Genomic DNA, 25,199 nt, shown 5'->3' on the forward strand with positions numbered 1-25,199 from the left:
ACCATTTTAATTAACATACCATTTTGCCACCACCCTGCAGCCTTTCTTCCCACAACCCCCTTCGATTTGGGTCACACATTTACACAAGTCCCAAGAGCAAAAATCACATGCCCCTTAAACAGAAACAACAGCAGAAGATCAGCTTTAATTCTCCGCAAAAGGTATTTGAATGTAGTGGGACGTGGAAGGCAAGCAGGTAGAAAAATCAAAAGCACTACGTGGCATAAAAAAAAAAATTTAAAGTAAAAACAAATAAAGTAAGATACCAACTGCAGAAACTTAATTTCCTGAGATGGTGTGCAAAAACCTGCCTCTTTTTATTGGGGCTTGTTCATTTGGGGACACTTCAAAAAATATTGGCATTGCTTTCTCACCAGTTTGGCTACATTGTGAGATCACATAACCCACAGTTTTGTTCAGGTTGGAAAACAAATATCATCTTCTTGTCAGTCTAAAAACTGTACACAGACGGGTTACATTCATTTCATAACCTACAACTGTTGCTTTTACATCAAACTAAAGAAAGGACACAGAAAAAGAGAGACATGAAACCTGCCTTCTAACGTTGGACAACCTAAAGTCTAAATTTGATCCATTATGGGTTTTTTCTTTCTTTACAAATCTACAGGAAATTGTATTTGTTTTTATTCTGGGAGAGAAATGTCAACTATAGTTGCTACGTGAAAATTAATTGGCAGACTTTGATCTCTAGCGTCAGTCTTTCTCAGGACTTCTCTTTGGAGCAGAGGACAAATGTCTCGCTCTTCAGTGAGAGCATCCAGTAGATATCCACTCCTCTGCTTCCTCCTCACACAATGAACTGGCTGCTGGGAACCAATCACCACTGAACTCAGAGTTGTTATTTGGGCCCTCAACCTGTTGATCAGATAACATTTCAGCTAGGGAGCATTTTGCAATGACACCCGCTGCCATGGCAACCGTCTCCAGATTACCTGACAACATAGGGAGTGTGTGTGTGTGTGTGTGTGTGTGTGTGTGTGTGTGTGTGTGTGTGTGTGTGTGTGTGTGGGAGGGGGGGTTACAGTTGGTCATTTGGATGCTGCTCTCTGTCGCCCTCTGGTGGTTTGACTGTGTTTTGTCCTGGAGACGGGGCATGGGGAGGATGCGTGACAGCCTGTGGGAGGGTGTGTGTGATGGGCACGGCACTGGGCACAATGCCTTCAACAGGTGGCGGGAGGCCCCCAGCTGGCAAGCTCACCACTCCTGGGGGGTACCTGGAGGGGGGAGAAAGGGGGAGCAGATGGTAGCAGATGAGCAGATCAGAGTCAGTCGACGACGGCAATATATTCCCGCCTGAAGGCTATGGACCCAAGATGGTTCTATTTCCTCAGCTCTCCTTCTGACTGTCTGATATCTGAAAGCATTAGTGGACTCATGTTTTTCACAGTGGACTCAAAAGTAAAGAGAAATAATAACTGAACTGAACTGGGGGTTGCAGGGCAATTAGAAAAGTAGTTATACTTCTTCCACTGTATATTTTTTTCTTCATGATGCTGCTGCCAGTACGCAGCCCATAGCAAAAATGAAGGAATCACCACATATTGAGAATGTTCACCCAAATTGTCTTACTCTGTAGCAGAAAAACAAGTAACAGATATGACACAAAACAATTGTTCAGTTACTTAAACATTTCGGCTTTGTGAAGCATATCACACACAAATGATTTGTACCACCTGTGCTCTCTCAACACTTGCCTGCTACCCTTCTTCTGTTTCACGCACATGTATTCCATCCTACTGTTTCATTCCCCTTCTCTCCAGTGCATATCTCCACCTCTTTAGACTTGCCTCAGCCAGATCATAATGTCATCTGCAGTGCAAGCACAGTTTATGGAGACTCATTCTAACTCTTGTCTGTCAAACATTACATCCCGATTGCAAACAAGAAAGGGTTCAGAGTTGATCCTTGATAAAATCCCTCCTCCAACTTTAACCTGTTTGTCATTCCTACCAAACATCTCACTGCTGTCACACTGTCCTGATACATATCCTGCATCACCCTCATTCCTGACTTCTTCATACACTACCACAGCTCTTCTCTTGGTACCATGTCATAACTTTTCTTTAAATTCACAAGCAGCTCCTTGTAGTCTTTCCGGTACGTCTCCATCAGCAGTCTCAAAGCAAACATCTGTTGACAGTAAAACTCGCCTATACCAACATCGCCTATAACAACATAAACCAGATACTTGCACTCACTGGACAAAAGCAAAAGTCCCAATGCTTTTGTATATTTTCCATGTAATAAACACCGTATATAACAGATGTTGTATAATGGATTTTTCTCACATCAGACAAAACTTCATGTCTGATCGCAATTAAAAATCCTTGCACATACCGGACAGATCAGTCTGGACGTGCCCAGTAACAGAGGTAGGAAATGAAGTTCAGCACTGACACACGCCGATTCGAGGACAGTGGGCACCGTATTTCTGTGATTAAAAGACTGGGCATTTTTTCAAACCATGCTCAGACCCAGTGCCTAAACAAGGCAGGATGTAATTCAAGGCCGGTGGTTATTTAATAAATGCTACTTGCTGGCTGCACTGTAATATGGTGTTAAGTTTTAAACATATCCCTGGGTGTGATGAACCAAAGACAACCACTTTAGATCAGAGCCCCCTGCATGGCTGCAAACCCACACACCTGCAAAATAACGAAGACCACAAAGGGCTGTGATTTGTCATTTTTCCAGTTTCACTCTCTTCCTCTGCGCAAACTGATTACATTTCAATCATGGATCAAATACGTTTGGCAGAAAAGTCTGCAAATATGACCAACGTAACAACACTGAGTCGGAAAAAGACACTGAAATGACCCGCAATTCATGAAGGGAAATTACATGTACCAGTGCTTTGGAGGTTGATGATTGTATAAAGAAGTGGAGCTCATTGAGGGACAAATTAATCCAGAAAAAGCAGCTGTTCCTGTGATAAATTGCATAAAGACATGACAGAGAACTTTAAAAGGGTAACATGCACGTCAACGTCATTGAATGGCCACAGAGTTATGGAGCTGGAGAAGCATAAATCAGGCTTTAGGATTTTAAAGTGCCACTCCGCAGCTGACTTAGAAAAAGAGTGACTCAACCAAATGTAATCCTTTTGAATGCACATAATGCCCGGAACTTATTTAAGACAGGCGTTTATTTTTTCAGACAAAGTTTTGACCTGGTCATTAAAAGAGGCAGGTCCTGATTCAAAGTTAGGCTTTTAATCAAGGAAATACATGACTAATTGGTCCTGGCGATTCCTCGTAGACTGTTCGGCGCCTCCTGACTGTAGTTAATCCGTTGCATACATATAATGTAAGGATGCACCGATACCACTTTTTTTCCAGACTAAGTACAAGTACAAATACATACATTTGGGTACTCATCAATACAGAGTACCAATACAAATACTTCATGGTACCATTACAGTTTTATGATGACTTTGAAATCATGTTTTATTCATCAGTTGTTCCTTACTTTTTGACTGTAACTGCTACCAATATCATTAGTTTTGTTTTATTTACAAACATTTCACATAAATCATGTAACTTCACTTTTTGACTACAACAAATTGTCCTTTAACATTAACTGTTTCTTAACAAACATGACACTGCCAGACATCTCACTGAAATCTAACCTGTGGACTTCAGCACTACAAAATATACAACACCAGGAACTGAACTGAAACTGTCATCAGTAACTTTACTTATGTCTGTGAGGGCTAACCCTGTTTTGAAAATATGAGGAGCAGATTCTTTTTGATGAAAAGAAGCTTCTCTGTGTTATCAGCTCTTTTTTATCTACAATGTGTAACAGTGAGCTAAGCAGCCTTTCACTCTCCACGCTATTTTCTTTAACTTTTAATTAAATACGTATCAGTATCATACACAAATACATACCGTAAGTGTTTTTTTCCCCAAAGGTGGAACATGTAAGCTCGGCATCGCGCGCACACATGGTGTTGTGCGGCGTCTCTACTCCACACGAGGAAAAATGGAGTGATTTTAACATGATTTCTTTGTGGATCATGGGATAATTTCATCGCGTGCAGACAGAATAGCCATGGTGTGTCCCTCACCAATTTGGCAGTAGTTGTCCAGTCATCCAGCACCTCTACACCACTACCCAACATCTCTTTCACCTCCTGCTTAAATTTTGCACAACTGTCTTCCTCTTTCAGTTTCCTGTGATCTTTGGTTAGTCCCATGTTGTCTTCCTCTTCTTCACTTCCGCCAATCTACAACTAACCATCCAATGCATCCAACCATTCCACCACCTTACAGTCTCCAATCTGTGTGTGCCAACATACTCTCTCATACATCACCCTGTGCTCCTCCTTCTTCAAATAAATATTTCTTTTTTGATGTTTAAATATCTATATTTTTGTATTTGTAATCCTCACATAACAAAGTTATGTATCATTTAGATTTTTTTTCCCCAGTGCTAATAAATAAATTAAATTAAATGCATCCTGTTGCTTGTTATTACCTATAAGCCCCGTTTAGTTCAGGGTGGACAGCAGCTGAGTCGACTCCCACCCAGTGGTTGGTCTGAGTGAGGAACTCTTTATTCACACAGTTTTTCAGACTATCCGGGATCCGACCTTAAAGATAGGGATCAAGAACAACAGATAGAAAAATAGAGTGAGAAATGAAAAGTGGTAAAGAATAAAGCATTGCATTTCAGTGCAGACAGGTTATTTTTTGGTCAACCTCAGAATCCCAGTTTCTGCAGACACTTAATGCTAGACAAAATTGTGGGGGAGCAAGGCATTGAGGAGAAGTAAAACCCATATAGTGGAAAGAGAGGAAAAAAGGAGGTGTGAGTCAGTGTACAGTTTTACGCCTGAAACTCAACACAGGTAAAATACAAAGAACAAGATGAGTTGCCTCAAACATGAACTACAGATAAATAAATGAATAAATATATAAATTATGTCAACTACTGACCGATTCATTTTTTTTTCTCCTTATCGTCTCTCTACCTGCTGCTGTTCATGGATTAACTTCTACCATGCTGGCATGCCTATGAGTGTAAACAGCAAACATCTTTAATGTGCTATGCCGAGGAAAAAAGCAAAAAAGGAAGGATAGTTTTCACTCGTCTGCAGCACAGTTCCCTCTTCAGCTGTTTCCATTTTTATGAGGGTTCGCAGGTCTGTATGACCGCACAGCACGTGTAAGTGGGTTACCTGTGACGGCTCGTCGAATCTCCCTGGCGGCCTCCTCTCTCATCTCCAGTGAGGCCTGTTCACTGTACCAGGCAGCGTGTGGGGTGCAGATTAGATTAGGAGCATCCTTCAGGGGGCCCTGGTTGAAACTATGAAAAATACACAGAAGAATGAGTAAATAATGTTTTGATGTTTGGTGTGCTGCTGTTCCTATAAGGGTAAATGTCTGTGTGCAGATATGCATGGGCGACATTTGCATTAGTTTGGAATGTTTGGAAGCACTATGTTTAATGTAGACAAAAGGCAAGAAGAAATGTGGAAAAAGATGTCTAGTTTTATCCTAAAAGGACTGTGTGTTGGGTGGAGTTGTGGAAACCTGCGGCTTACGTGCTTTTTTTTGGCAAGGAAAGGTTTAGTGGCCTAGACCTCCTGGACTACGCATTGTTGAGATTTAGTAGGCTGATCACCAGTGAGGATCAAAGATCAGGGTCAAAGATGAGTGATCAGAATCAAAGTTCAGAATCAGAACAAGTGATAAGGATTACAGATCTGAAATCAGGACAAAAAGATCAGCAATGAGGATCAAAGATCTGTATCAGAAATGAGTATTCCAGATAAAAGGTCAGCAATCAGGGCAAAAGATTAGGATGAAAGATGAGTGAGCAGTATTAAAGATCAGCAATCGGAACAAAAGATCAGCAGTGAGGATCAAAGATCTGGATCAAAAATTAGTAATCCATATAAAAGATCAGCAATCAGGGCAAAAGATCAGATGACATATGAGTGATCAGGATTACAGATGCGCAATCAGGACAAAAGATCAGGATGTAACATGAACAATGAGGATTAAAGAGCAGCAGTGAGAATCAAAGATCTGGATCAAAGATGAGTAATCCAGATGAAAGACCAGCAATCAGAGCAAACGATCAGGATGAAACAGGAGTGACCAAGATCATAGAGCAGCAATCAGGACAAAAGGTCAGGATGGACGATAAACGATCAGGATTAAAGATTAGCAATCAGGACAAAAGAAGAGGATGAGAGATGAGTAATCAGGATCAAAGATGAATGATCAGGATCAGAGGTGACCAATCACAATCAAAGATCAGAATGAAAGACAAAATGGAAAATGGAAAGGGTCAAAGGTCAGGAAGTAACATCAGTGCGCAGTGATCAGAAATAAAAATCAGCATCAGGAAAAAAGTCAGCAATGCGAATTTCTGAATGTTTAGAGAAGAAATCAAATGAGCATCTGCAGCATATTTTACGCTTCCTGCGAATTAACTTACTGAACTGTGTAAAATGTATAAAATGGAATTAAGTGATATCCTGATATATCCGGTAAGTGACCCCGTTATTTTGTCCTGCACACTGACGGAGTAAACATCACTGACAGGTCAACGTGCACACTTTGTTCACATGTCAACAGCTACAATCAGGAGTTTACAGGTAACCACATTAAATAAATGAATAAAAACCACACACACAACCATTCTTATAGTACCTGAAGGGTTCTGTTTCATGAACGTCGAGAGCAGCACCACGTATCCGGCCCTCTTTCAGGGCCTGAGCCAGAGCTTTCTCATCCACCAGACCCCCCCTGGCCGTGTTCACAAGGAAAGCCCCCTGACGCATCTTTAACACACAAACACATGCGGGCGGGCTTTTAATCCAGCAAAATGAAATGTTGGTGTGAACAAAATGAAAGCAATGGTTTAAAGAGAAGCTGCAGTGGAATCGAGTCAGTTTCATACACAGAATCTGTCAACGTCTCAGTAACTTATTTTTGTTCAGAAACATGTAATGAAGCAATAATGAATGCAATATTCTATTAATTGACAAAAAAATTCCAAAGTCACACACGTAGGACACCAGATTTTTGGCTGTAAATATTTTAAGTGTGTTAGTCACTATACGAGGTCTATTAGAAAAGTATCCGACCTTATTATTTTTTTCAAAAACCATATGGATTTGAAGCACGTGTGATTGCGTCAGACAAGCTTGAACCCTCGTGCGCATACGTGAGTTTTTCCACGCCTGTCAGTTGCGTCATTCGCCTGTGAGCAGACTTTGAGTGAGGAGTGGTCCAGCCCCCTTGTCGTTGTTTCATTGCCAGGAAATGGCGGAATGATTTGGGCTTTTTTTCCATCAGACTTTTTTTCAGAAACTGTTAGAGACTGGCAGCTGGAAACCATTAGAAAAATTTATCTGGCTTTCGGTGAAAATGTTACGGGCTTGGTAGAGAATAAGGAGTGTTACTATCGCTTTAAGGACGGCCCCCAGCGGCTGTGGGGCGCGCTGCGCTCCGAAGCCGCCATCGACAGGCTGAACGACCATTTCATTTCTAAACGGATGGCTGTCTGGATCCGTGACCATCGTGTGCCATTTCTCTGGTTATCACAAGAGCTGGACATCAACCATTTTCCGGCAGATTTCACTTTTAACAAGAGATGTTGTCATGGAAAGCCGAGTGGAGGCTTCACGCGTCATGATGGATTCGCTACTGGAGCGAGACAAATCCACCTCTGTTTTGGTCTCACAGGACGGCTTTGAGATGGCGTTCAGACAGCTGTCAGTGGTTTTTCCATCGAGTGATTATCCGAGAAATTGTGGATGTGCCTGGACATGCCAGAACATGTCCCGTGAGGCTTCATCACGGCGTTGCTGTGCGCCATGAGGCACCGCCGCGACGCACGAAGCCTCCGCTCCTCTTTCCATGACAAGAACTCCTGTAACAGTGGAATGTGCTGTTCATTTCCAAACTGGACACTGTGTTTTATCCGAGACGTCGTCTGACTAGCACAGGAATTGTGAAAAGATGTGGACATCAGCACTTTTTCGGCACATTGAGACAGACGTGCGGAGGAATTCCGCGCGTCACGGTGGTGCCGCATGTCACACAGCAATGCCGTGATGAAGCCTCACTGGACATGTTCTGGCATGTCCAGGCACATCCACAATTTCTCAGATAATCACTCGATGGAAAAACCAATGACAGCTGTCTGAACGCCATCTCAAAGCCGTCCTGTGAGACCAAAACGGAGGTGGTTTTGTCTCGCTCCATCAGCAAATCGGTCGTGACGCGCGAAGCCTCCGCTCGGCTTTCCATGACAAAATCTCTTGTTAAAAGTGAAATCTGCCGGAAAATGGTTGATGTCCAGCTCTTGTGATAACCAGAGAAATGGCACACGATGGTCACGGATCCAGACAGCCATCCGTTTAGAAATGAAATGGTCGTTCAGCCTGTCGATGGCGGCTTCGGACCGCGGCGCGCCCCACAGCCACTGGGGGCCGTCCTTAAAGCGACAGTAACACTCCTTATTCTCTACCAAGCTCGTAACATTTTCACCGAAAGCCAGATAAATTTTTCTAATGGTTTCCAGCTGCCAGTCTCTAACAGTTTCTGAAAAAATTCTGATGGAAAAAAAGCCCAAATCATTCCGCCATTTCCTGGCAATGAAACGACGAGGGGGCTGGACCACTCCTCACTCAAAGCCTGCTCACAGGCGAATGACGCAACTGACAGGCGTGGAAAAACTCATGCATGCGCACGAGGGTTCAAGCTTGTCTGATGCAATCACACGTGATTCAAATCCATATGGTTTTTGAAAAAAATAATAAGGTCGGATACTTTTCTAATAGACCTCGTATATGATGTAGTGAAGTCTTCTGGGTTTTCTGGCTGTGATGTTGTGTGTTTCACATCTGAGTGTTGCTTTTGGAATCTGTTGCTTCTAACTGTCCGTGTGAAGTCCAAAAGATCCTCCAGCGACACAGCCAAAACTGGACAGGCGAAAAAAACAAAAAATAAAAACTAAAACAAAGCCAACCCACCTGTTTGATGGTGAAGTCGTTGATCAGGTGATGGTTGTGTTCGTTCAGGCTGCAGTGCAGCGACACACAGTCGGAGTGGAAAAGTAGATCCTGACGGGGAAGATGAGACAGAGAACATGAATCCTTCCCGACCTCCTCGTTACACATCCACGGTTCCACAGATGAGCACAAGCACACGTACAAAGAACACGTGCACTGCATGTGAAAATTACAACTTTGTCAGTTGAAAATTAACAATGACACAACTGCTAATGCTCTGCTACTTTGGTAAAATATAATGTCATCATTATCTGGGTTTTTGTTTTTTATCTTTTCTTCTTCAGTGGATCAACAGAAAATTGAATTTGAAATGTACTGTGTTGTTGATGTCATAAAAGTGTAAGAAATGAAATGCTGTATTTACTGAAGAGAGTTATGTCATCTGCTCCCACAGTTTGGTTGTTTAAATACGAAACAAAATATACCATTAATTGGAACAAGTTGTGCCACTTAATTGTATATTCTGTAATTTTTGTACAATTGCAACAACTTGTTACACTTAATAGTATATTTTGAAAAAAAAAAATTATAACTGTAATAAGTTGTTCCAATTAACTGTCCGTTGTGTTTCCCATTTGAATAACCAAGTTATATGGGAGAAGTTGACATAGCTCGATTAAGAAAACACAACCTTGCATTTCTCACACTCAATAATAAAATGATTGGTAAAACCTAATTAGATTAACTCAATTTCCTTATAAAGTGCAGGATAGTCATTAAAAAAAGATTATGTACTTTTAACCTTGCATACCGTAATATTTTATTTTAGACAGTGATACAGGCACTGAAACTTAACACGATGAAGGTGATAACTCACAGTGTTAATGTGAGCATGCTAAGACTGCATTATTTGAGAAAATAATATATATATATATATATATATATATATATATATATATATATATATATATATATATATATATATATATATATATAATATATATATGTACTGTAAACAGTGTGAAGGATGATGAATTGTCATAAAATAAAATGGTGCTCCTCATACAGGATGTCAGTGTGTGTGTGTGTTAAAGATGTGTATATGGTGCTGTTCTTGACGTTCAGCCTACCACAGCGGTAGGCTGTATCACTGGACGAGATGAGTCCACTCATTGGGATGAGGTGGAACAGCTGATGGTGTGGTGTAGAGAAAATAACCTGCTCCTAAACACATCCAAAACCAAGGAGCTAATCTTAGACTTCAGGAGAAGCAAACCAGACATTCAGTCCATTATCACTGGGGGGACCTGTGTGGAAAGGGTCAGGGACTTCCTTTTCCCGGGAGTCCACAAAGATGAGAAACTGACCGTCCTAAAGGACTCATCCCACCCTGGACACTCTCTGTTGAGCTGCTGCCATCAGGCAGATGGTCCAAGGCCACTGAAACAAGTAGAATGAAAAAGATTTTCTTCCCAACTGCTGTTAGAGCTTTGAATTCCACTGGAACCAAATAGCAGGTCACATGCCACACTTGAAATAAGTGCAATATTTGTTGATGGGCAATATCCACCGCCACTGAAATATCCACAGTTTTGTACATACTTTTCTCTTTTTTATATGTAATCTTTTTGCTACTACACTCACTTATCTTCAACTGCTTAGTCCAATTAAGGGCTGTGGGGTGCTAGAGTCTATCCCAGCAGTCATAGGGCATGACCAGGACACCTAGGACAGTACGCCAGTCTGTCACAGGGCCACATATAGATAAACACTCACACCCGCAGGCACACCTACGGGCAATTTTTTTAAGTTACAAACCCACCTGACCTGCATGTCTTTGGATGTGGGAGGAAGCCGGAGCACCCAGAGGAACCCAAACACGGGGAGAACCCCTAAACTCCACACAGAAAGGCCACAGGCAGGAATTGAACCGTGACCTTACTGCTGTGAGGCAATAGTGCTACCACTAAGCCATTGTGCTGCCTTTTTCGCTACTACGTACTTATAAATTAAAATCTTTTTCTTTTTTTTATTTGCACTTTGAACACACCTTTTTCATTCTGTTAAATTTTATGTTTACTTTCTTTTCTTCCCCAGACCTTTTGTCTGCGTTTGGTTTACTCAGGTTCATATTTGCAGTAAAAGACTTGCACTTTACCTTTCGTTGTACTGCTTACAATGACCATAAAAAAATCTGATTCTGAAGTACAGTGAAGGCAGCAGCAAGCAGCATTTTGTTAATAATCAACAGCCTTGAATTACGTCTTGCCTCGTTTAGGTCCTGTGTCTGTCTGAGCATGGTTTCGAAAAAAATAAATGCCTGGTCTTTTAATCAAAGAATACACTACCGACTATCCTTGAATCGAGTGTCAGTGCTGAACTTCATTTCATACCTCTGTTACGAGGCACGTCCAGACTCCTCTCTCTGGTATGCACAAGGAATTTTTAATTGAAATGCTTTGCAATGGAACTGGACGTTTTGTCCGAAATGAGCGAAAATTCATTATACAAAATCCATTATATATGGTATTTATTACATGGAAAACCATACAAAAGCATTGGGACTTTTGCTTTTGTCCAGTGAGTGCAAATATCATGTTTATACGATGATGGTTTATGCACGTTTTACTATATATATATATATATATATATATATGAGAGTGAGAGAGAGAGAGAGAGAGAGAGAGAGGGAGGTCTATATCTATATATATATAGATATAGACCTATACATCTTTAAGTTTAATTAGTTTAATTTTTTTTAATTCGGCACACAAAATATTCAAATAGAAAAAAATGAACAATTCCACAAACAAACACAGACAAAACTAGTGAGTCCGAAAGGGTGTGGGCTGAAGCAAAGCTTATTAGCGCCCACCCCTGCTAGTACAAGTCCAACAATTCTAATCAGTCATATTTACATAAATATAAATTCACTACTACATGTCGACACACAGACATACACATCAATATACTATTCACTTATAATTATATTTATATAGTACCAGATCATAAGAAAGTCAAATCAAGGCACTTTACGCCAGTAAGGACTAACCTTACCAACCCCCAGAGCAAGCACTAGGCAACTGTGGTGAGGAAAAACTCCCTATAAGGAAGAAACCTCAAGCAGACCAGGCTCTTGGGGGTGACCCTCTGCTTGGGCTGTGCCACATATACCTATATACATACGTATATACTTTACAAACATAAATATATACATACATATACACAGTCACTTATATACATATACACCTACCCATATCTATATATCTACATACGCATATACATACCCACACATTCAAATATACAATAAGTCCCACTTATAAATTGAACATTCCATATAAATCAAATTATATTTGCTTCTTTATGATACTTAGACATAATGTTCTTTTTGAGTAGTTTCTTAAATCTCACTAAGGTACTACTCATTCTAACCTCTGTTGAACATTTGTTCCATTTCCTCACCCCAACCACAGACACACAAAAACCCTTTACATTTGTTCTTACTGGTGGTTTCATAAAAATTGCACAACCTCTTAAACTATATCTGGATTCCCTCAATCGGAACAGACTCTGGACATGTCTCGGTAAGGCTTGGTTTTTCGCTCGAAATAAAGTTTGAATTGTAATGTAATCGACCAAATCAATGAATTTTAATAAATTTAAAGACACAAATAGAGAATGAGTTGGTTCACGATATTGTTTATTGCAGATGATTCGTATGGCTCGTTTTTGCAAAAGGAATATTGGATTGGTATTTGATTTGTAAGTGTTTCCCCATGACTCAACACAATATGTCATATATGGTACCATCAGAGAATGATATAAAGTAAGTAACCCTTCTTGCGGCAGTAGGTCTTTGGCTTTATACAAAATGGCTATAGTTTTTGACAATTTTGATTTCACATAATTTATATGTGGTTTCCAGCTAAGTTTATTATCAATTATAACACCTAAAAATTTATTCTCTGTTACTAACTCAATTTCCTTATTGTTTATAGTTAAATTTTTACATTTGGGTGCCTGTTTATTTCCAAATATAATACATTTAGTTTTCCCAAGGTTGAGTGACAACTTATTAGCGTCAAACCAAACCTTAAATTTTTCCAGTTCTTTCTCCACTATGTCCAGAAGCTGTTCAAGATTTTCACCGCTACAGAACACAGTTGTATCATCCGCAAAAAGGACACATCTCAGTGAACTCGACACCCAACTTATATCATTTATATAGATTATAAACAACAAAGGACCCAGCACTGAGCCCTGCGGCACCCCACATGTGACATCCCTGAGTTCAGAATTTGTATTATTGAATTGAACATACTGAAATCTGCCTTGTAAATAACTAGCTATCCATTCATATGCCAGACCTCTGATTCCATATTTCTGCAGTTTACTTAATAGTATTCCATGGTTAATTGTGTCAAACGCTTTCTGTAAATAAAAAAAACACCTATTGTGTATTGTTTATTATCAATTGCAGTTGCAATACTTTCCACAAAGTCCATCAAAGCATGTGATGTAGTTCGAGACCTTCTGAATCCATATTGTTCTTCACAAATGATGTTATGCTTCAGTAAATAATCATTTAATCTTTTAGCAAATATTTTTTCCAAAATTTTGGAAAATTGTGGCAGGAGTGATATAGGTCTATAATTAGAAAATGTGTGTTTGTCACCAGTTTTAAACAGAGGAATTACTTTGGCTATTTTCATTTGAGAAGGAAATTTACCAGTACTTAGTGACATATTGCAAATATAATTGAACGGTTTTACTATACAATCAATAACTTTTTTTAATAAAGCCATATCCAAATTATTAAAATCAGTCAATTTCTTACTTTTTGAACCATGAACCAGATCAAGTATTTCCCTTTCACGTTTAATTATTTACCCAGAAGTTATTAGTTGATGAGTCAATCTTACTGGCAAGATTTTTACCCACATTAACGAAGTAGTCATTAAAGTGTTCAGCAATAGACTCGTCGTTATCAATCGTGATGTAGTTGTTACTCTGAAAAAATGAAGGATAATCTCTAGTTACTCTATTCTTTTTTACTATTTCATTTAATATGTTCCATGTGTTTTTGATGTTATTTCTATTTTTGACAAGTAACTCATTATAATATGTTTTTTTACTGAGTCTCATGATATTGATTAACTTATTCTTATATGTTTTATACTTACTTTCAGCTTCCTTAGTTCGTAGTTTTATGAATTGTTTATATAGTACGTTTTTCTTTTTACATGCCCTCTGAAGCCCCTTAGTTATCCATGGTTTGTTGCTATATTGATTTCTATATATTATGTCAACAAATGGACAGTGTTTATTATACAAACTGGAAACAAAAAATCTATATAGATTGTGTGTATGTGTGTGCACTTCACGATTCATTTTTACGATAACACACCTTCAATATCAGAACAGTGGGAAAAACAAGGACATTTTCCACGTCCTCATTTTTCCGAGCACTCTAAAGTGTTATAGTCCCCGCCAATATGCTCCCATAGCAAAAATCTCCAATGTCCTAAAATATCACAATTTTTGGAAATTAAGTGTGGTTATCATTTTTGCTCATCTTCAATGTCACCACCTAGTGGCCAGTTTTGGTACTTAAAAAACTTTTCACATTTTCGGTGTGATGTTATTGTACTCATAAGGCATGTGTCATGATATGTCATGAAAACAAGTGTGTGTGTTAGTTACCTGGAGTGTGGTGACCCTCTGTAGTCCCAGGGATCTTTCTACACCGTCCGCCAAATAAGGGTCATAAAAAATCACATTGAAGCCAAAAGCTTTGGCTCGCAGAGCCACAGCTTGGCCCACCCGGCCTACACACACACACACACACACACAAATACAAGCACATGTATTAATATAAAAGCACATCTATACTTCATGCAGTTCCTGTGTGTCTCAGATTCTTTTTGTTCACTTTTGCGTTCCATAAATGACATAACGCCGGCTCCAGTTGGCTCACTCTGACTGTAAAAGCTCTCAGACTGAGCAGGCAGCAGATTTGCATTCTGCTGATTAATCTGATTATATTTTATTGGCAGTAACTCCTCAGAAAGCTAATTTAGCTGAGCCAAGGAGAAAACTTCCCAAAGTGAAAATGGAAGAGCCAAAAATGGCTGATGATGAAAAGAAAAGTCTGTAACATCACTGATTGTATATCGATGTGGACACTTATTTAAAGTGTGCAGTCCATAGAAGCCCATAGAATAGGCAAATGCATTTTTTATGTTTGTCTTTACACCTTTTGTGTGTGTTCTTACTGACCGAGCCCGATAAGCCCGAGTGTTTCGCCTCTGATCCTCGCGGCACCTGACGCCACCTCTCGGATCTGCTCCACACTTTGGACCCGCGTGCCCTCCCGGAGAGCCTGGCACAAATTACAGCACATTATTAAATGTAAATACAACACAAATTTATTTTTATTATTTGTCATCACAAAATGTTCAGTCTTTCAGATCTACCAAAATACTATCATTTGAGGAACATTTGTCTGTCTGTGTGTTTGTTCACTGACTCCTTGCAGGCCAATTTCTTGCAAATTTGATATGTGGATGCAGGTTAACTCCAGAATTGCCCTTAAAGCATTTATTTTGACCAAGGTCAAGGTCAGTGGAGACAAAAATTTGGATTTTCACTCTTGTCCACCAAATTTGGCACATAATATGTATCGTAGGCAGTTTCTAGAATTGCCCAGGAGACATCAATTTTGGGCTGAATACCACTGGGTTCAAATTATACACACACTGAAAAAAATGCTACTTTGGATCAACTTAAAGAAATGTGATGTAATTTGTTACAGCTATTTTTTTTAGTTTCTCACAATGTATATTTATCATTTTGTAAAGTGATTCCAGCATATTTAAACTGGAAACCACAATTTTCCATTAGACCAATGTAAATAAGTACTTTGAATGAAGTGCACTGTTTCACTTTTTTCAGTGTATGGAGGTGGGTTCTAGAATTACCCAGCACGGTCAAATTTGCTGAAGGTCATTCACTGGGGCCAAGGTCATGTCTCCTGTTGGTCTACTCCTCCCACGTCCTTTTGCTGATTTGTTCAAACTTGGTATGTCAATGAAGGTTGACCTGAAAGTTTCACTTCATTTTGGCTAAGGTAAAGGAATTGGATTTTCAACCCAATTTGAAACAAATATGGGGTTAGGTGGGTTCCAGATTTGCCTTTGCAAGGTCAGCCAAAGGTCAATCAACCGGGTTAGGGTCAAGGTTGTTGGGGTCAACTGTCAGATTGCCATAGCGCTTATCGTCTTCGTGCCCGTGGGTACAATTACCTCGTTTTATCAAACCACAAACCTGGTGCAGCCAGGTGGTACGTCGGTACAAGGTGAGGATGTGGCACAGCGTGGAGTCAGCCGTCTCCTCGACTGAGGCTGCTGGCATATTACATACAGCAATTCCTTTTGGATCAGAGAGCAGATAAGGATTTGTAATATCTTATCAGGCTGTGGAAGGAAATACAATTTCATAAAACCTTGTGTGTTGGAGAAATGCAAGCTGAGGCTGTGATGTCAGCGGCCTTCAAAGTCTACTGGTGTCTCTTGGAAATGTCAAAGCCTCTTGGTGAAATAAGATAAAAGGCATTAATGAAGCTTTGGGTGTTGTGTGAAATTATTAAGGTTAATGGAATGTTAATGAAAACTAACAACAACCCAACAAAGAAGGAAATATCTAAGCCAAAAAACATGAGCACATTCTTGGAGTTACATTTGTATTTATTTAATTGTATTAGGTTTAAACTGTAGAAATGTCAGTGTTCTTTTTCATTTTCAAGGATATTGATGATGTACCATGGATGATGTACAACCACATCCTCACACTTCTACTGCATACATCTCTGTGTTTTCTCACCCAGTTCCCCAGCAGACTTAATGTCAATGTTGTCGTAGCCGCTGCCGATGCGGACGATGATGCGCAGAGCTTTGAATTTCTCAAGGTCTTCTCTCATCAGAGTGATAGTGTGATACATCAACGCTCCTACGGCTTCATTCAGTACCTTCACACACAGAAACATACACCCAGTTAGAATGGAACCACAATGTAGTGCCGTCCTTTGGTAGCTGGACTGTACTATAACTCTTCTGAGTGGAACCAAGGACAGGATGCTTCCATAACTGCATGTAGCGAGGATCCAGTTCACGCCGACTCTGAGATATTGCACAGTTTTTGGCATCATTGAACACGATTTTGTTTCCCTTCATGGCTTCCCTTCTTTGGTGATGGGGATTCATGCTCCCTTGCCTTCTCTTGTGATAAGCAACATGTATGATCTTCCATTTCACAAAAAAGAGGGTTCTGAAACTTGTTAGTCTGCACTACCAACCAGTAGACAGTGCAGGGTTCTTGCCAACACAGTTGAGCATAGGGGGTTATTTGGATCCCCTATGCTGTGATTTTTGCCCCTATGCTGCGATGTGGATCCCTTATGCTGTGATTTGGGGCCCTATGTTGTGATATGGATCCCCGATGCTGTGATTTGGGGCCCTGTGCTGTGATTTGGATCCCCTATGCTGTGATTTGGGGCCCTGTGCTGTGATTTGGATCCCCTATGCTGTGATTTTTGCCCCTATGCTGCGATGTGGATCCCTTATGCTGTGATTTGGGGCCCTATGTTGTGATATGGATCCCCTATGCTGTGATTTGGGGCCCTATGTTGTGATATGGATCCCCTATGCTGTGATTTGGGGCCCTGTGCTGTGATTTGGATCCCCTATGCTGTGATTTGGATCTCTATGCTGTGATTGGATCCCCTATGCTGTGATTTGGATCCCCTATGTTGTGATTTGGATCTGCTATGCTGTGATTTGGATCCCCTATGTTGTTATTTGGATCCTCTATGTTGTGATTTGGGCCCCTATGCTGTGATTTGGATCTCCTATGATGTGATTTGGATCCCCTATGCTGTGATTTGGATCCCCTATGCTGTGATTTGGATCCCCTATGTTGTTATTTGGATCACCTATGCTGTGATTTGGGCCCCTATGCTGTGATATGGATCCCCTATGCTGTGATGTGGGTCCCTATGCTATGATTTGGATCCCCTATGTTGTTATTTGGATCCTCTATGCTGTGATTTGGGCCCCTATGCTGTGATTTGGATCAACTATGCTGTGATTTGGATCTCCTATGCTGTGATTTGGGCCCCTATGCTGTGATTTGGATCTCCTATGCTGTGATTTGGATCACCTATGCTGTGATTTGGATCCCCTATGTTGTTATTTGGATCACCTATGCTATGCTGTGATTTGGATAACCTATGCTGTGATTTGGATCCCCTATGCTGTGATATGGATCCCCTATGCTGTGATTTAACCAGCATAGGAGAGCTTTTCTGTTTTTATTTTCTTCCTTTTTTAAAGGACATGTTGAACGTTATTTAATGTCCCAGTTAGCAACACAAAGTGCCCCTCAAAATGCAGGAAATAGTGTTTCAAAAGATTATGAATTTCTACATTTTCTACAGGAGGGATGCCCCTGGACGCTCCTACAATACTTGTGCCTGCCACACTCATCGTGTGGCTATGCCCCGCTAAGTGAAAAAATCCTGGTGAGAACCCTGCAGTGTATAAGGAACCAACCACTAATTCCTTCTCTTTTTTCTTCAGTCATCCAACCTCACTGCAAATTGCGAAAGGCAGCGTAAGGATGTCCTTTTTGGGCTGCTGTATGAATAAAAGCAGGTGCAGCATGGTGGCCTCTGAGAGGGGGCCCGCTCCCATGTAGACATGAGGCGCTCCTTCTGACCTCAGGAAAACACATCAGTTCTTTGTTGGAGGTAATCATACACTAAAGAACAGATGGACATGAATCCTATATTCCATTTCTGTTATAAACAAACGCCCCTAAATCCTACAGACGGCAGCTTTAAACTGCAGGGTTTGTTATGCTCTATTTAACAAGACTGTACATAATGTACTCAACAAATCTAAAGATCAAGTGGTGTGCTTATGTGTTTGTATCAACGTGTCTTTGCGGAAACACAACAGGCAGTTTGGGAGTTTTTTTGTGTAAATTATTATTCCTATCAGTCAGTCTTATTTCCTGTTTTTGAGTCTCTCTGCCTACACACAAGCAGTTTCCTACACATTACCATGGCAACATAAGTTTTAAATACCACAGTCATAAGATAAGCGGGAATCTCCGCGTCAGAATGAGGGCTTGTTATTTTCACGAGCAAATAATTTGATAATAATAGATATAATACATATAGTACACTTACTTAATTCTACAAGCTCTGTGTTAACATACAGTACATCCTCTGCACCGCATAAGAATGACATGCTTTTACAGCTGTTAAAACGTCCTTTTAATTACACAGTGAGGCGTTTTTTGTTTTTTTTTTTTACTAAAAGGACAGAACACGCAAGAAATAGTTTGTAAGAGAGCGAGCGCCATCTGTTTCTCCCACGCTGTGGCTAAGCGAGCGCCCGCTCACGGAGTGTAACTGGCAGACGCCCAGGACCAGACGTAACCCTGCCAGACATACAAACCCATTTACAATCTATAGTGGCTGTGAGCCTGACCCAGATTTGAAGTTTGCCCTCTGTCCTTTCCTTTTGCTCGCACCCTGTCGCGGCTGTGCTTGTTGTTTGGTTTTAGTTTCACACTACATAGTACGTGGATATAAAATCTGCACTTGGAAAGTCTGCGTTTTGCTGATACCTGAAGGGAAATCTTGAACTCAGCAGTTTTACTGCTTACTGAGATCGTTTTTCCACTTTAATGAGAAAATCTAAAGCCATTCAAGCAGGTCAGGTCAAGTGTATACAACAATCATTTAATACTTTATTTGTACCTAGCGGGCAGAAGGTGGCACAATGCAAATTATTTCCATGATCCAGTGCCCCAAAGTGGCCGAGGTTACATCCATATTTCAGGAGGGGATGGTGGAGGTGGGAATGGAACGGTTGTCTGCCTGAGTGGTTCCTGGATGACATACTCCCAGATAATCTCAGAACTGAATTAATGGGGTGTCAAACATGTGCCCCTCCTTGTTTTTCTTCTTGCTATGTTGGCGTGAACATTCAGGCCTGCAGTTGCTGCTTGGATTTTTAGAATTTTTTTTTTTTCCTGTTGACATTATACAAATAATGAATGTTTATGAGTTCAATGGTAGGAATATTTCATGAAGTGAAAGATGGAATGTTCCATTCAATGAGGCAAGTATTCCATCTTTCACCTCATGAAATAGTCCTACCATTGAAAGAATGTAAAAACATTATTTGTTTTGTATAACAGCTAAAATAGATCCTTGTCATTTGATATTATATTAATTTATAAAGAACAGAAAAAGGACTTACATTTTGGTGCGTCACTCACTGCTGGGTTGACATCAACAATTCAACATGAACTTTACATAGGAATCCACAGTTAGATAGTTCAAAAATAATTCTGATGATGTAGATCGTGATACTTAAAAAAAATACTTTGAGTACTTCCTCAGTCCAGTGAAAAATCGCGTCAGATGTTTGTCCAGCTTTTTGTAGGTGACATTGGGGTGAATGTGAGGCATTATTGTAAAGCGCTTTGAGCATCTGATGCAGATGGAAAAGCGCAATATAAATGCAGTCCATTTACCATTTCATCCTAACAGCTCTTCATGCCTCCAGACAGCTTATGGCGTAGTGGATTTCTTTTGTGTGTGTGTGTGTGTGTGTGTGTGTGTGTGTTAGAATTAGCACCGTCAATTAGCTCATTCAAATCATCGTCCGTCAGCAAAACAAACTCTGCCATGTTTAGCTAAACCCCACCCCCACTGGTGTGTGTGTGGGTGGGGTTTGCAGTGTGCAATAGTACAAAACATATGGAACCAAATTTGCATGGTAAATGGAATGAATTATCCATGTCTCGTGACATACAAAGCACCAATAAAACGATAAGGATACACTCAATCGTTATATAAAAACAACTCATTATGGAGGTTTACTGAACGGCAGCACATTACTGGACTTTAAGCGCCGAGGCTTCAAGGTGGAACTGGCTGTATATCTTATGTAAAGCATGTTACCTTCTCATGGATCTCCTGTGTAGACTGAGCGTCACAGAAGGCCACAGTAGCTACATCTTTCAGGATGGGCATCTCCACAGTGCAGTCGCGTCCATCCAGCAAGGCTACCAGGGGGCGCGGGTGCATGGGTCCATTCATGATTGGTGGCCTGATGCCTATATAAACACAAAAGAGGAGTTAGAGTTTAATGCACAGAACGATAAGGGGTGACAACAAAAAGAGGAACAGGACCAAAATCGCTCATTGTAGTCTGAGGCAGTGTGGCGTTACATGGAATCACTATGAGTGATTATTTCACAGAACAGTGAATTTTTTTCAAATGTTTTGCTTGTTGTAAAAAAAATAACAGGTAGCGTCAGAATTATTTCTTATTTTCTGCAGAACATAGTCGGGTACCGCCACATTGACCAGGGTTTGATACCCGCTGTGTGTTTGAGGCTACCTGTCTGTCTCTGTAATGAGGGCTAGGTTTGGCCGGCCCTATGGACCTCAGGCCCTGCAGTGGACTTTCTGCTACTTCTGCATCACATAGGAATTCGGAGAAATATTCAAATAAGTACACTGAATTTAATCAGATCAAATCACAGTATGTTTAATTGCATAATAATGATTTTCATTTGTACTCTGATGAGTCTCGTATCAGTGTCCAACAATTTGTCTGCCACGACTGATGAGTTCCAAATTGCCCTGATATACCAAGAGAGAAGTCCAAGTGTGAGTGCAGAAAATTAATTTTCAAAGATATATTGTAGTTTAGGCAGCACGGTGGCTTAGTGGTTAGCACTGTTGCCTCACAGTGAGAAGGTCATGGGTTCAATTCCTGCCTGTAGCCTTTCTGTGTGGAGTTTGCATGTTCTGCCCGTGTTTGCGTGGGTTTCCTCCATGTGCTCCGGTTTCCTCCCACATCCAAAGACATGTGGGTTAGGTGGATTAGAATCTTTAAATTGTCCGCTGGTGTGCAAGTGGGTGTGAATGTGTTTGTCTGTTTGTGGCCCTGCGGCAGACTGGCGTCCTGTCCTGTGTGTACGTCGCCTTGCGCTCTATGACTGCTGGGATAGGCTCCAGCCACCCGCAACCCTTGATTGGACTAAGCGGTTGAAGATGAGAGTGTGTGTGTGTGTATTGTAGCTTATGGTTTTGTGCGTTGGTTGTAGTTTGGCGCACTGTATTTGCCAAAATAATTCTCAGCAACATCCCTAAAAAAAATGCCTTCCATGCTATTTTGTCAGATCTTCAAACCCCCTGTCACTGATTGTGAAACCATCAAAAAAGCCTTCCTTACGCTTGCCAGCAGTTATCCTTGGAAACATTTTGTCAAAGATTTGTTCCTTGCTTTCACAACATTTCCATCAATCTGAGTTTTGCATGAAGTGGAGGTGGAAATATTTTTGTTAGGTCGACAAGTACTTTATATGTCACCCTTTTCTACTGTAAAACCAAGTGTTTAAAAAGCAAGTTCCTTTTAAAGCAATGAGACTCTTTAGCATAGTTACACTGGTTGCAAAGGAAAGAACCGTACTCTGTAGCTCCAATTTGCGTTCCTAGTAGCAGTAGCAATGTCAGTACTTTTAGACTGTCACACATTTCAGCTCTGACTGTTGCTCTGTGTGTGGTTCAGCAACAGTCCTGTGTTACTGTAGGTGTCTCTCATTTGCAAGGTATAGCTACTGGGTACTGAAGAGTGTGTTACAGAACAGCTTTACAACTTAACTTTGACAAATCTATAAAAAGATGCCATTTTTGGAGGACACACGCAACACTAAACCACACACACCAACCATCAGTGTCAGTGCAGAAACAGAGGTTGTCAACGTGCTTAAAGATTGTTAAACGTTATTGATGATTTTGAAAGAGAAAATCCCTTATGACAACAAACTCCGTCAACAAACTCTACCCCCACTAGTGTGTGAGCACGGTGGTCGCAGCGTGCAACGGTACAAAACGTATGGAACAAAATGTCACATGACATGGATTATTCGTCCCATTTGTGTTGTGTTGCATTTACAGTGCAAATTTGGTTCCATATGTTTTGTACCATTGCACTCTACCCCCACTACTGTGTTTGTGTGGTGGTCGCAGTGTGCAACGGTACAAAATGTATGGAACAAAATGTCACGTGACATGGACTATTTGTCCTATTTGTGTTGCATTTACAGTGCAAATTTGGTTCCATACATTTTGTACCATTGCACTCTACCCCCACTGCTGTGTGCGCAGTGGTCACAGCGTGCAATGGTACAAAATGTATGGAACCAAATTTGCACTGTAAATTCAACACAACACAAATGGAATGAATAATGCATGTCACATGACATACAAAGCACCAATGAAATGAAAAGAATCCACTCAGCCTGTTTACTGTTTATCTTTCTCTTTCATTTTCTGTGAGAAAATAAAAACTGAATTTTTTGTTTTCTTAAGAAGAAAAACTGAGATGCTGCAAAGATGATCCACAGCATCACTCAGTGTCCTTTATCTGCACTGTCACATTATAGCATGCAACGTGATCTGATGAAGTAGCTTCACAGTGCAGGAAGACCAATAAGGTGAAACTCAATTCTGGCTATATCTTATGCGGCCTTGTAAAACATTAGCTTTCTGTAACAGGATTTACCCAGAGGCCAAAGCACTTACTTACACATCAATACAAAGTCAATGGTGCGTCGTGAAGTAGAAATTAGAATTCAGTCACTGCAGAATCTACTCTCAGGCATCATAATAGACTATTTGTGTGAGTTATTTCTTCCTACATTCTATCTTTGATATAATCATAAGTAGCACATTTAGCCTGGCGGAGCTGCTCACTACTGACTCATCTTTCATGAAACAGGATTTGACTGATGAGCAAAAGCATTTGGGAACAAAGCTGCCCTCAGAGTTCAAACAGTCAAATGTGTATCACCAAAAAAAAAAAAACAAATGAAGAGGAGAGGGAAAGTTCATTCTGATCAGTAATTCAGCAGAGTAATGGAGATTCCAGACATTTGGATGGCTCGTACTCGGTCAGCGTGAAGGAGGAAATAGCTCTCATTCCAGCACCAAGCGTGACCTTGGGAGGACCGACACGACTGCCCGCTGAGTCGCACTTTATAAAAACACTACCAACACTCGCCCATTCTCTCAAACCCACACACACAAATCTCTGTGTTGTATTTTGAATATGAGCTTTCTCTCTCTCTTTTTTGAATTAGTCAAATAAGCTGATAGCTCCGTCTCTTTTAATGTATTTTCTCATCTTGCCATCACGCATTAAATCCTCACATAATTGCTCATTTTTCTCCCCGTCTCCCTCCGCTCAGACCTCAATTCTAAAACCTCACTCTTCCATCTCTACCATCTCTCTCATTATATTCTTTTCTCCAGCCCTCACGCTCGCTAACCCCCCCGGTGCCTTAGGGTGGGGTGAGCGCTGGGAACTTTTGCAGTGCAAACAGTCCTCTTGACAGCCAACAGGGCCGGAGTTGCAGCTCTGCTCTCGCCATCCATCCAGGATTTTATTGCAGCCTTATTTTCATTTGTAACAAAGCAGGCGCTTGACTCCAAAGGCAAAACGACTTTGGGTGCTAGTGTGACGGAGGCCAGCAGGGGTCGCTGCACATGCCTCAATCCCCCAACAGCCAAAAGATACTCTGGCCGCTCAGGCCAGAGAACCCGGGTTTTAGCCGACTGGTCAGAGCATCTGCCTCCCAGGCCAGAGACTGTGAGTTTGTGTCCTGAGTGGAGCGAGTGGGAGGAGCAAACAACGCAACAGACACAAGAGAGTACCAGCTGTGGTACCACAGGACTGTCACTACTGACTAAGCTTGAGAGTGAGGTTCTTCGTGTTATATAGCCTTGTTTTGATTCCAATTCGCACGTCCAACATACTACACACAGCAAAAACATTTTGGCTTTGCCGTCTGTAAAAATGTGTAATTTTACAACTGGGGAAGCACCCCAAATGAAAGAAAGACATTTTGTGACATTTGTGGCCAACAAGCAGACAGTGCAAGCAGGTGAATCCCAAAGAGAATGTCCCAGGTATAAGTGTCATTTCTCCCGGTTCTTTATGTAATTTACTGCCCCTTACAAAGAACCAAATCAATATATTTCTCATTTTGAATTGATTGAAAGTCACGTTGAAACCAGGCTCGGGTCTCTACGGACGGGCTCCATCTTGTGGAAGAC

The 25,199-nt window shown here is 40.9% G+C and overlaps 1 protein-coding gene across 1 annotated transcript in view; it reads right to left on the reverse strand.

The window, feature by feature from the left end:
- Positions 1 to 440: 440 nt before the first annotated feature.
- The window catches only part of LOC117520693 (C-terminal-binding protein 1), a 40,087-nt gene continuing 15,328 nt past the window's right edge, over positions 441 to 25,199 (reverse strand). Inside the window, exons 2-12 of the mRNA XM_034181991.1 lie at positions 21,033 to 21,187; positions 16,877 to 17,021; positions 16,322 to 16,425; positions 15,275 to 15,377; positions 14,699 to 14,823; positions 9,017 to 9,106; positions 6,687 to 6,817; positions 5,204 to 5,331; positions 4,501 to 4,615; positions 1,033 to 1,235; positions 441 to 985 (exon numbers count right to left, since the gene is read on the reverse strand). Of these exons, the coding sequence (XP_034037882.1) occupies positions 1,040 to 1,235; positions 4,501 to 4,615; positions 5,204 to 5,331; positions 6,687 to 6,817; positions 9,017 to 9,106; positions 14,699 to 14,823; positions 15,275 to 15,377; positions 16,322 to 16,425; positions 16,877 to 17,021; positions 21,033 to 21,187 (1,292 nt within the window). The 3' untranslated portion in view covers positions 441 to 985; positions 1,033 to 1,039. The remainder of the gene's footprint in view (positions 986 to 1,032; positions 1,236 to 4,500; positions 4,616 to 5,203; positions 5,332 to 6,686; positions 6,818 to 9,016; positions 9,107 to 14,698; positions 14,824 to 15,274; positions 15,378 to 16,321; positions 16,426 to 16,876; positions 17,022 to 21,032; positions 21,188 to 25,199) is intronic.

This window comes from Thalassophryne amazonica, chromosome 11 (genome assembly GCF_902500255.1).
Source record: "Thalassophryne amazonica chromosome 11, fThaAma1.1, whole genome shotgun sequence".
Classification (NCBI taxonomy): domain Eukaryota; kingdom Metazoa; phylum Chordata; class Actinopteri; order Batrachoidiformes; family Batrachoididae; genus Thalassophryne; species Thalassophryne amazonica.